General features: G+C 39.8%; 1 protein-coding gene across 4 annotated transcripts in view; it reads right to left on the bottom strand.

Moving 5' to 3' along the window:
• ULK4 (unc-51 like kinase 4) overlaps positions 1-13,945 on the bottom strand; it is a 519,962-nt gene that overhangs the window by 218,445 nt on the left and 287,572 nt on the right. For all 4 annotated transcript variants that reach the window (XM_027522707.1, XM_027522705.1, XM_027522704.1 and 1 more), the window contains one exon: positions 11,123-11,228. In XM_027522707.1, coding sequence (XP_027378508.1) covers positions 11,123-11,228 — 106 coding nt within the window. The remainder of the gene's footprint in view (positions 1-11,122; positions 11,229-13,945) is intronic.

Raw genomic sequence — 13,945 nt, 5'->3', positions numbered from 1 at the left:
TCAAATGATCATTCTGGCAGTCACTACATGAAAAATAGATCAGAGGGTTGTCATCTTCTCCAAGATTCTCCTGTTCCCAAGGTCAGTCCTACACAAATCATGAACCTATGCTCAATGTCCTTAACTTTTGGGGAATTGCAAATCAACACCATGTGAGACATCACTTCACACCATTAGGATAGCCATAATGAAAAAGGACTCAAGATAACAAAAGAGTGGAAAGGGTATGGAGAAACTGGAATCCTCATAACATTGTTGGTGGAAATTTTCAATGGTGTAGCCACTCTGGAAAACAGTGTGATGGGGAAAATGGAAAGGGAAAAGGTGAAAGTAGTGACAGATTTTATTTTCCTGGGCTGGCTGCAAATTTACTCCAGACAGTGACAATAGCCATGACATTAGAAGACTCCTTGGAAGGAAAACTGACAATCCTGCTGCTGCTGCTAAGTCGCTTCAGTCGTGTCCGAATCTGTGTGACCCCACAGACGGCAGCCCACAAGGCTCCCCGGTCCCTGGGATTCTCCAGGCAAGAACACTGGAGTGGGTTGATAATCCTAGACAGCCTATTAAAAAGCAGAGGCATCACTTTGCTGACAAATGTCTATACAGTCAAAGCTATGGTTTTTCTAGCAGTCATGTACAAATAGGAGAGTTGGACCATAAAGAAGGCCTCGTGCCAAAAAATTGATGCTTTCCAATTGGGGTGCTGGAGAAGACTCTTGAGAGTCCTTTGGACAGCAAGGAGATCAAATCAGTCAATCCTAAAGGCAATCAACTCTGAATATTTATTGGAAAGACTGATACTGAAGCTCCAATACCTTGGTCACCTGATGCCAAGAGCCCACTCACTGGAAAAGACCCTGATGCTGGGAAAGATTGAGGGCAAGAGGAGAAGGGGGCAACAGAGGATGAGATGGTTGGATGGCATCACTGACCCAATGGACAAGAATTTCAGCAAACTTTGGAAGAATAGTGGAGGACAGAGGAGCCTGGCATATTGCGGTCCCTGGGGTCACAAAGAGTTGGACAGGACTTAGCGAATGAACATCACCACCTTACTGAACAGTGTCTTGTCAAATTCAAGCAATGCCCATTCTCTGTTCAATTAAAGTTCAATATTTTTGACGGCATTCGTATCTTATATATTCCCACTATATTCATTTAAAATGAGAACAATTTCTAAAAGTAATAGCTGGGTTAAACCTACTCATCGCATAAGAATTTACTTTAGATTCAAAACTTCACACAGATATGAAGCTAATAGGGGCAGTTTGTTAGTGCAAAGTTTTAGTGATACCAAGGTAGTGAGAAATAAGAAAAGTTCAAACATGTGATGAAAAAGTGAAAGTGTTAGTCACTCAGTCGTGTCCAACTCTTGAGACCCGATAGGCTGCAGCCCACCTGGCTCCTCGGCCCATGGAATTCTCCAGACAAGAATACTGGAGTGGGTTGCCATGCCCTCCTCCGGGGCATCTTCCTGACCCAGAGTAAGTAGGTAGTCAGTAATTACCAACCAGTCTCCTCATCTTCGGTTCAAACTGAACTGCAGTCTGGCCATGTTTCCAAATCGCTCTGGACAACACTGACCCTGTGCTCCCCGAATGCACAGCCAGCTCTACTGGTTTTTCCTCTCTCCTCGCTCAGTGTCTCCTCTGCTGCGGCTGCACTGGCCTCCCTGCTGCTCCTCTCCCACCAGGCAGGCTCCCACCCTGGATTCACACCTACTGTTCTCTCCACCCACCTTCACCCAGGTATCTGCACGGCTGCTTCCTCACTTCCTTCCAGCTTTTAACCATCACCTTCACAGTGATGCCTTCCTTGGCTCCCCAGGGTAGGATTTCAACCCCACCTCCATGCAGACACCTCCAGCCCCCTTTTTCTTATTTCTTTAAAATTAGTGTTTATCATCATGTGACATTTAACATTATCTAACATAAACTTTCTTGTTCATTGTTTTGTTTGTGGTTTATTTTTTTCCATCAGAATGGAAGCACCATGCAGGCAGAAATCTTGCTGGTTTTGTTCATTTTGTTCATTGTTCATTCCTCACACCAAGGACAAGGCCTGGTATATAAATATTTGTTGACAGACTGAATGAACTAGATAAGAGTGGGAAATCATCTGTTTTGCAAATAAAATCTTAGAGACACAGTCATGCTCATCCCTTTATGTATTTATTCTCTATGGCAATTTTTGTGCTTATAGGAGCAGAATTAAGTAAGATGTATGTATTTATTATGATTTTTAGATTAAGCCCTTAGGGCAAATATTCCATTTTTTCTTCATGCATCTTCACGCTACTATGAAGGCAGTAATCTCTTCTGAATATATTCATTTAAATTTAATTTTCAGTTTTTCTTGAGTTGAATCATAATTTAACAACTAAATTTTACAAATATGTTGATGTGAAGATTTGAGAGCAGTTTTGGGAGAATTTGAGTTAGGTACTGTACAAGAGGGGCTGGAAAACCATGGCCAGGGGGTTGGCCACCTTATTTTGTAAAGAAAACTTATGGACACAGGGCCATAACCATCTGGATTCTCTGTCCTGCTGCCTGCTATACTGGCAGTATTGAGCAGTAGTGGCAAAGATCACATGGCCTTACAAGCCTAAAATATTTACTATCTGGTCCTTTACACAAGAAGTTTGCCAACTTCACCTCTTTAACATCATTCTGAACATTATCCTTAAACGTAAAAGAATCGAAGAGAGCTATTAAGCACACTGTCAAAGCCCAAACAACTCTCACAGTAATTTTCTGGTCTCTTGAGGAAACACCAACTTAGGCAGTTTTATAATATACCTAGCAAGAAATGAGTGTTTTGATTTCTGACACACCATGAACCCATGAGGACAAACGTAATTTCCCTCCACGGTCCTTTGGAGGTGCTACAGTTTTTTGGCTGCTGCAGTGTGTCATGTAAATCCATTAGGCTGACAGCTCTGCTAGTAAGACTGAAGCTGGAATTAATATCCATTATCAAAAGGTCATTGCACAGGAATGAGCCGGCATCCAATTTTCAATGTTAATAACAGTAACATTTTTTCAAATATAAACAAAAGGTCTTACTTTGTTTTTTAATTATTTCCCTAAACACTTTATTTAAAAATGAAAATGTTAAAGCAAAAAACCTGGATGATACAACGCAGCTGCACACTGGTGATGTGTTGATGACCCTACCTCTCAGAGTCTGTGTGCTGTGGGGTGCGCAGATGCTGTGCTGGGGTTCTCACCTGTACTGCCCACCACACCTCATGGAGTCTAAGATGCCAGAGATCATACGGAACCACATCATTTTACGTACCACTAACAAAGAAAAAATGGTGCCACTTACATGGCACACACGTTATCACTTAGAACTGCGTCTTGCACTCAATGCGAGTGCTCTGAGACATACTGTGATATGGACTTTCTCATACATTGCCTTTATGACACACAAAAAGGGATGTCTAAGTACATTTAATTGGTTGAGTTTTTCTTAAAAGTTCTTCCCATTTGGAGACTGACTCCTCTTATTTGTCAACCTGGAATCGTCCAACATCAGTACTGTTTAAGTTTTGCTCCATCAGAACATAGATATAGGACAGTACTATGACGCATCACTTCCGAGGTGTCTGGGTTCATTTACAGGACACTCATACTCATTCCACAAGGCTCAACACACACATGCCAGCAGCAGAAACTACCCTGGGACTGCCATCAGGATAGCAGTGTTGATGTACTTATTGCAGAGATACTAAAAGGTGAGGCAGGAAAACGTACGCTTTAGAATTCATCCCTCCACTAACTGTTAGTATGTGGTCCGACAATGAAATTCAGTCAGACGCTCGCCTAACACAGCACCATACTGAAGCACTTAAAGGCAGGAATAATCATTTCCACTTCATCTGCACTACAGCTCACTTATAACAGGATGATTTTCGAAGTATTAATGTTACAAGTAACTGTAATGTTTGGAATAGGGAATTTAATTCTGTATGAAATGTAATGAATACATACATCGATGACTGAGCCAGAATTGATCCAAAATAAAAACTAACAAGAAGACTTTATTCAAACCAACCACAAACATTCAAGCCCATACAGTGACAGATCATTAGTGACTCCTCATGTGGCCACACCCCACTGAATCTTAACACACTCTGGGCTTGCAAACACTCAACAGATCTCTTACCCAGCTTTGGAAAAAGCAGCCACACACTGAGTAGCCAAGAAGTCTGTAGAGCAACAGAGTATAATGAAAAGACAGACCTGGTGTATCTCTGGAGAATGGAAACAGACTTTCACAGTCACATGCCTCTCCTTCCCACTAACCACTAGTAAGGGCCAGCAAAGTGATCCCAGCCTCAGTGTACCCCTGGAATCCCACACTTATCTGCTTCCTCGCCCCACCACACTTGCAGCCTAACCACCTTTCTTAAGACCACCTGGGCTCCTGATGATTTTGTTCTAGCATGCAGTAAACTTCCTCGTGAATCTTTTGACCTTGAAGGGCTTAGTCTTATTCTTTGGTAGGAAAGGTCTATAGTTTTTAATTCACAGCCCAAGGAATTAGTCCAGAGCTTCCCAGGTGGTGCTAGTGGCAAAGAACCTGCCTGCCAATGCAGGAGACATAAGAGACATGGGTTCAATCTCTGGGTCAGGAAGATCCCCTGGAGCAGGAAATGGCAACCCACTCCTGAAAAAAATCCCATAGACAGAGGAGTATGGCAGACCACAGTTCATGGGGTTGCAAAGATCTGGACACAACTGAGGTGACTTAGCACAGCATGCACAGGACATGGTTGAAATGCTATGGAAGGTCTAGACTAGCATCTGGTTTCAGGCTGATGTAACTTTACTTAGGTCCACAGTAAGGTACCACCCAGTAGCTATTCTTACATCCCCCATGAGCATAATCTCTGCTATATCAATCCAGCTCTCAACCTTATGGCATCGGCTCTGTCCTCTTTGTAGGCCTAACAGAATCCTGTTCTGCGCATGTCTACTGCAGCCCAGCCCTCACAAAGGACCTGTGTGAAACCTCCATGTAGACTTCTGGGCCCGAGCCCTCTCTGCATCCTTCTCTTATACTCTGCGTTGTGAACCTTCACTGGTTCTCATCCCTGAACACTGAACTCTTTCTCCCTAACTGGGCAAGACCTTGGTATTCTTCTTGGACCTTGCTTCCATAAACAGACAAAAAACAAAGAGTGTTATGAGGTTCACCTCGTGTTTCCCTTCTCAAGGCTCAGAGCCCAATGTTGCCTATTTTCCAATGACTGAAACAACACACGTTTTGTTGAACTTTCCTGTTGTTTGGGTGGGAGGCCATGTTAGTATCCGTTACTGTCAAGACAGAAATCCTATATGCACTCTCCCAAGTATACCTATTAAATCATGAAAACTGACCATATATTAGCTACAAGAAAACCTTAATAAATTCTAAAAAGACAAAATAGTACTGCTGAAACTTGCTGACCATAATGCAATAAAACTAGAAAGAACAAAATTAATAAAACAAAATACGCCCTCACTGTTAAACAATTATTGGCTCAATGAAGGAACATAAACCAAAACTGAAATATATGTAGAAAACAAAAAGGATGGATGCACTACAGAGCAGAATCCAATACTGAAAGAAGATTCATAGCTTTAAATATTTTAGTGATTAAGCAAAAAGGAGCTAAATGAGTTAAGCATTTTATTCAAAAAGACAGAAAAAGAATGAAAAAACAACTTCATTCACAAGGAATGAATCAGTAGATAAAAGAAAAAAAATTTTTTTTCAACTAGGACTAATATGAAAATTTCCAAACTGGCCTAAAAATTATATGCACATTTTTATATGTACACAAATGCACACATAATAGTTAAAAACATTATCTTAACTAATCAATAAAATTACAAAAGTGCAAATACATACATAATATATTTTTGGAGTATATGTATTATATATAATATATATATATGTATATGTAAATATATATATATATATTTAAATACACATATAAAATATATATGAAAAATGGAAGCAGGAAGTTAACTTCTGAAACCTAAGAAAATAAAAGAATTATGAGAAGCTATTCTGTCCAAGTCTATAGATTTGAAAGTGTGTGTGAAATGAAGACCTTCTAGGAAAATATAATATCCTATAACTGACTCTATAAAAGATGGGAAATGAAAAAAGATTTATTATCACTGTAGAAATAGAGAATGGTGTCAAAGAGCTATCACAGCTACCGTACCTTCAGGAAAGAGAACCAGCCATATGGCTTCACAAGGGAATTCTATCAAACTTTTAAAAGATAGTACCTAAGATATCTAAACTGTACCAAAGCCCAAGGAAGAAAGAAAACTTCCTTACAAAAAGAAGCAATACAGCAATAACACCAAAATCCAGCAAAAAAGAAAGAAACAAGAAACAAAACTATAGATCAATCACACTTATGAACAGCAATGGAAAATCCTGAATAAAAGATTAACAAAAACCTGAAGCAGCATAATTAAAGAATATTATATCACAATTAACTTTGCTTACTGATCCAAACACTAGGGTGGTTGCATATTAGATACTCTATTAAATATAATCCATGACATGAATAGATCCAAGGAAAAATCAGTTGATCATTTCCAGAGGGGTCAAAAGTCATCATTATTTATTTATTATTATTAATTCTTGATTGCAAAAGATAAAATGTAAACACTTCCTTAACCAGAAAAAAAGATTCTGAGGCAATACCAAGATATCCTCTATATCATTCTCATTGAATCTTGCAATTGGACTAGAGAGAAAAAGTAGAACTATAAAAATTAAAGACTGCTTCTATTTGCATTCGTTATTATTATATAACCAGAAAATAAAGAGAATCATCTAAGCCATCACTATGGAAAGTAATAAGAGAATAAACCTAGGGACAAAGTTAATAAACAGAAATAAAAAAAACTTTCAAACACATACTTAAAAAAATAATTGAGAACTATACTGGTAGAAAATTCCTTATTTCCAATAGCAAGTAAAAAAGGATAAAATACATGGGGAGAGATAAACAGGAAGAAATACATATGGCCTAAATAAAGAAAACTATAAAGAAAGTAAGTCAAACAAATGGGAAAACATAATATGCTCTTAGATCTAGAAACAAGTAATCTCATGTGCCCTGATGGAAGTATACACTGTCAGGCTGCTTACAACAACCTGTCACTACCCATGGAAATTACAAACGCATATACCCTTTGAGAAGGAAATGGCAACCCACTCCAGTGTTCTTGCCTGGAGAATCCTGGGAATGGGGGCACCTGATGGGCGGTCGTCTATGGGGTTGCACAGAGTCAGACACAGCTGAAGTGACTTAGCAGCAGCAGATACCCCTTGATCTAGTTATTCTAACCCCAGGAATTTACTCTGTAGATAGTCCTGCTCCCATGCGAAGGTATGTGTGCTTAAGGTTATTCATTGCAGAACTGTCTGCAAAAGCAAAAGTTTGGAAATTACTCATATCCATTAGATTACTGGTTTAGAAACAGTGGAAACAGTGGCTGCCTTTATTTTTCTGGGCTCCAAAATCACTGCAGATGGTGACTGCAGCCATGAAATTAAAAGACACTTACTCCTTGGAAGCAAAGTTATGACCAACCTAAACAGTGTATTAAAAAGCAGAGACATTACTTTGTCAACAAAGATCCATCTAGTCAAGGCTATGGTTTTTCCAGTAGTCATGTATGGATGTGAGAGTTGAACTATAAAGAAAGCTCAGCACCGAAGAATTGATGCTTTTGAACTGTGGTGTTGAAGACTCTTGAGAGTCCCTTGGACTGGAAGGAGATCCAACCAGTCCATCCTAAAGGAGACCAGTCCTGAGTGTTCATTGGAAGGACAGATGCTGAAGCTGAAACTCCAATACTTTGGCCACCTGATGCGAAGAACTTACTCAATGGAAAAGACCTTGTGCTGGGAAAGATTGAAGGCGGGAGGAGAAGGGGACGACAGAGGATGAGATGGCTGGATGGCATCACCGACTCAACGGACATGAGTTTGAGTAAACTCCAGGAGTTGCTGATGGACAGGGAGGCCTGGCACACTGCAGTTCAAGGTGTCACAAAGAGTCAGACACAACTGAGCAACTGAACTGAACCCATAAAACAGAATAGGATGCTGCTATATAAAAGGATAAATGTTTCAATGTACTAAAATCCCTCAACTCTTGGCAATATTTATTATCGTTGAAAATGCACATTCCTCTTAAGGTAGAAAAAAAACATTTCCAACATTTAGGTATAGTGACCAATAGAAACACAACTCTAAATGTTGGGGGGGGGGGGGAATCAGAACTGAGACTTAAAGATTTTATCCACTGATCTTCGGATTTTTTTTTTTTATTCACTGATCCTTAAAGATTTTATCCACTGATCTTGCATTTTTTTATTCACTGATCCTATTCAAATTTTATTTTCATGAACATTCAAATGAGACATTTTAATTATACAAAAGTAGTAAACACTGTGTTTAAGATGTAAAAATATTACCAACTTGACCTATAGATTGAATGCCGCTAAGTCGCTTCAGTCATGTCCGACTCTGTGCGACCCCATAGACAGCAGCCCACCAGGCTCCCCCGTCCCTGGGATTCTCCAGGGGTGAATCTCCTGGAGAGGCTTGCCATTTCCTTCTCCAATGCATGAAAGTGAAAAGTGAAAGTGAAGTCGCTTAGTCGTGTCCGACTCTTAGCGACCCCATGGACTGCAGCCTACCAGGCTCCTCCGTCCATGGGATTTTCCAGGCAGGAGTACTGGAGTGGGGTGCCATTGCTGTGTCCAATCCCAATCAACATCCAAGCAAGTTATTTTATGAGTATCAACAAGCTGACTCTAAAGTTTACATGCAGGAGAAGAACCAAGGTGAAGGACTGACGCCACCTGACTTCAAGACTTACCTTAAAGCTACAGTCTTCAAGACAGTGGGTACTGGTGAAAGTATAAAGCAAATAGGTCAATGGAAGAGAAGAGAGAGCCCAGTAACAGACTTGGATAAATACAGTTAAATGACCTTTGACAAAAGAGCAAAGGCAACACAATGAAGCAAAGACAGTCTCCCCAACAGTGCTGGAACAGCAACATACCAAAAAAAAAAAAATCTACCTTATACCATTCACAAAAGTTAATTCACAATGGGTCACAGGCCTAATTGTAAAAATTCAGAACTACAAAACTCTTAGAGGATAATGCAGGAAAAAACCTAGATGACATTGGGTATGGTGAAGACTTTTGAGATAATAACACCATGGACACGATTCATACAAAAAAAATTCACAAACTGGACTTAACTAAAATTAAAACTGTGGCTTTCCAAAAGAATTAAAACACAAGCCACAGATTTGGAGAAAAGACTTGAAAAAGACACATCTGATAAAGAATTTTATCCAATATATGCAAAGAACCCTTGAAACCCAAGAGCAAGAAGAAAAAATAATCCAATTAAAAATTAAGTTAAAGATCTTAGCAGAGACCTCCACGAGAGAAGATACACAAATGGGAAACAAGAATATAAGAAAATGCTTCATATTGTATATACCATCAGGGAAAGGGACATTAAAACAAGGAGCTACCATGACACATTTAACAGAACATCCAGAATCCAGAACACTGACTACACCCAGTGCTGGCAAGGGTTCTGAGGAACAGAAACTCTCATTCACGTTGGGAATGCACAGCGGTACAGCCACACTGGAAGATGGTTTGGCATCCCTTAAAAAATGAAACAGTTAGCATACTGTTAGCAAGTGCACTCTTTGGTATTTACCTAAAGGAGTTCACAATTTATGTCCACACAAAAATCATAATACATATATTTATAGCAGCTTTATTCATAATTGCCAAAATCCGGGAGCAACCAAGATGTCCTTCATTAGGTAAATGGATTAACAAAGCTGCAGTACTTCCAGACAATAGAGAATTTTATTCACTACAAAAATGAAACGAGCCATCAAACCATGAAAACACATGGAAGAACCTTAAATAAATATTACTAAGTGAAAGAAGCCAATCTGAAAAGGTGACATACTGTATGATTCTACCTTTATGACGTTCTGGAAGGGGCAAAACTATGTAGACAGTGAAAAGATCAGTGGTTGTAGAAGGCAGTGGGGATGAACAGGTAGAGCATAGAGGACTGTTAAGGCAATGAAAATATGCTGTACAATATAATAACGATGGACATATGTCATTAGGCATGCATGCTCAGGCACTTCAGCTGCATCTGATTCTTTGCGACCCCATGGACAGTAGCCTGCTAGGCTCCTGTGTCCATGGGGTTTTCCCGGCAAGAATACTAGAGTGGGTTGCTCTGCCCCCTCCAGGAGATGTTCCTGACCAAGGGACTGAACCTGTGTCTCCTGCGCCCCTGCACTGCAGAGGTGAGTACCTTAGTATTGAGTCACTGGGGAAGCCCCAAATGTCATTATACATTTGTCCAAACACAGAGACAGTACAATATCAAGAGTGAGCCTGAATCTAAACTATGAACTCTGGGTGATGATGATATTAGTGTACATTTATCTTTGGCAAAAAAAAAAATACCACTTTGATGAGTCATATTGATAATGGGGTGTGCTCTGCATGTGTGGGGTCAGGGTTATATGGGAAATTTCTGTACTGCCCTTCCAATTTGGTTTCAAAACCTAAAACAAACAAACAAAAAAAATGAACTCTTCAATTGAGCTCTTTAAAAACTTTTAAAAGTTTTTCATTTCAGTATTATAGATATGCATAAGATGTAAAGTAAAGCCACCCTCAACTCATCCAGTCTCATCTTCCAAGGTAATTTTGACCATATATGTTTATATTTTGATTGGCAGCAAAGTCTACATAGGATGCTTACATTTCCATTTCTGGATCTATCATCTGTGGAGTGCCTATTGATTTTGTGCCATGAACGAGAATGAATTAACTCTGAGATACTATCACAATCCAACCAGACTTCCCATTTGTGCTGGTAATATTATCATTATTTGTAGACCTTTAAGCATCTATTTTGATTGATCAACTCTAAGTAGTACTTGTTAACTGTCTACTATGTGAGATGAGGAAACTTATAAATAGGCAAAATTCAACATAATCAAAGATGAATTCTAAGAAGCGTTTACCTTGTTCGTAAAGTAGCTTCATATTCGAATCTTTGCAGGCAACCAGATTGTTGAGCAATGCAACCACACTCTGCATGGTGTTACCCAGAATGTTCTCCTGATGTTCCTGCAACAGAGTACCATTTTCATCATAACTGTACAGAAACAGAGTAACATCATTACATCATAAAACAGACAAATGGTCACATGACCGACCTCCCGTCATTCTTTGCACAAAGTTGGGTGATAATCTTTTTCCACTCAGATGGGGCAAAATTTCTCTGTGTTAAGGTCCCATCGATGAGTCAGGTGAGCTGGGAGGCACCGTGAACCACTCAGGGCACCAGCATGGTTGCATGCTGTCCCCTGCCCACGCGCTGAGGGACAACCACTCTGCCCTCGGGGCTTCTGATGGGCAACTTCTCTGACTAGAGATCTAGTACGTGGAACTTAGGAAACTACACCTGAAAGTGACTTTGAGATCCAAAAGAAAAACTTCTTACAGAAACATTTCTGCAGTTTTGAGAGTCGACCGTGACTGCTTTTTCCTTCCTCACTCTTACACATGGCTGGTGATGTTGAATATGACTTACTGCCGCACTGCTTCAGTGCACTGAACTATACAGGGGCCTGAAAGAGTGAACTCCGCTTTCCCTAACGCTTCACAGCTCATAGCAGGACGTAACTTTGGTCCAATTTCTCATTGAGAAGACACAAAAGATAACTTCTTTCTAACTTTTTAAGGGATCCCAAAGATTTTCTTTTGAAATACTTTTAGAGTCACAGCAGAGTTGTAAAGACAGCATACAGAGTCTCCATACACCCTTCACCCAATTTCCCGTTAGCATAATCCAACCAATGCACGTTGATCGAAACTAAGGTACCACTGGTATGGTGCTAATAACAAAACTAAAGACTATTCAAATGTCACATTTTCTGCTAACATCCTTTTCTGTTCCAGGATCCAGTCCAGGATCCCATGTTGCACTGAGAATTAAGTCTTTTTTACAACTTTTATTTACAAAGTGCCCACTGTTCTAGGCACTTGGCTTATATCAGTGAAAAAAACAGACCAAAATTTTAAAAAAATTTCCAAAAAAGCAGCCCCACCCTTGTGGAATTTACATGTAGCAGTGGGGGAAGACAATAATTACATTCTATGTTAAAGGATGAAACACACTGCAGGAGGAGACAGAACAGGGGACAGCAGTTTGGGGGTGCTGTAGGGGAAGGTTACAACTTTAAACAAAGCAAGTAAGGGACACCTCCTTCAGAAGATGACATCTGGACTGTACTTTTATTATACTGCCAGGTTCTATTTGCTTGTTTTAGAATAGTCACATCAATGTTCATGCAGCGTGGCATTCTGTATGATGTACTCTGCATATAAGTTAAATAAGCAGGATGACAATATACAGCCTTGACATATTCCTTTTCCGATCTGGAACCAGTCTGTTGTTCCATGTCCAATTCTAACTGTAGCTTCTTGACCTACATACAGATTTCTCAGGAGGGAGGTCAGGTGGTCTGGTATTCCCATCTCTTTCAGAATTTTCCACGGTTTGTTATGATCCACACAGTCAAAGGCTTTGGCATAGTCAATAAAGCAGAAGTAGATGTTTTTCTGGAACTCTCTTGCTTTTTTGATGATCTAGCAGATGTTGGCAAGCTGATCTCTGGTTTCTCTGCCTTTCTTGAATCCAGCTTGAATACATGGAAGTTCATGGTTCATGTACTGTTGAAGTCTGGCTTGGAGAATTTTGAGCATTACTTTGCTAGCGTGTGACATGAGTGCAATTGTGTGGTAGTTTGAATATTCTCTGGCATTGCCTTTCTTTGGGATTGGAATGAAAACTGACCTTTTCCAATCCTGTGGCCACTTCTGGGCTTTTCAAATTTGCTGGCATATTGAGTACAGCACTTTCACAGCATCATCTTTAGGATCTGAAATAGCTTAACTGGAATTCCACCACCTTTACTAGCTTTGTTTGTAGTGATGCTTCCTAAAGCCCAGTTGACTTTGCATTCCAGGATGTCTGGCTCTATGTGAGTGATCACCCCGTGATTATCTGGGTCATGAAGATCTTTTCTGTATAGTTCCTCTGTGTATTCTTGCTACCTCTTCTTAATATCTTCTGCTTCTGTTAGGTCCATATCATTTTGGTCCTTTATTGTACTCATATTTGCATGAAATGTTCCCTTGGTATCTTTAATTTTATTGAGATCTCTAGTCTTTCCCACTCTATTGTTTTCCTCATTTCTTTGCATTGATTGCTGAGGAAAGCATTCTTATCTCTCCTTGCTATTCTTTGGAATTTGGTATTCAAATGGGTATACCTTTCTTTTCCTCCTTTGCCTTTAACTTCTCTTCTCTTCTTGGCTATTTGTAAAGCCTCATCAAACCATCTTGCCTTTTTGCATTTCTTTTTCTTGGGGATGGTCTTGATCATTACCTCCTGTACAATGCCACAAACCTCTGTCCATAGTTCTTGAGGCACACTATCTATCAGATCTAATCCCTTGAATCTCTTTGTCACTCCCACTGTATAATTGTAAGGGATTTGATTTAGTAGTTTTCCCTACTTTCTTCAATTTAAGTCTGAATTTGACAATAAAGCGTTCATGATCTGAGCCACAGTCAGCTCTTAGTCTTGCTTTTGCTGACTATATAGAGCTTCTCCATCTTTGGCTGCAAAGAATATAACCAATCTGATTTCAGTTTTGACCATCAGGTCATCAATAACCTCAGATACACAGATGATATCATCCTTATGGCAGAAAGTGAAGAAGAACTAAAGAGCCTCTTGATGAAAGTGAAAGAGGAGCGTGTTGGCTTAAAACTCA

Source organism: Bos indicus x Bos taurus, chromosome 22, assembly GCF_003369695.1.
Source record: "Bos indicus x Bos taurus breed Angus x Brahman F1 hybrid chromosome 22, Bos_hybrid_MaternalHap_v2.0, whole genome shotgun sequence".
NCBI lineage: Eukaryota > Metazoa > Chordata > Mammalia > Artiodactyla > Bovidae > Bos > Bos indicus x Bos taurus.
The sequence above is the reverse complement of the archived record's forward strand: the minus strand, read 5'-3'. Positions and strand labels throughout refer to the sequence as shown.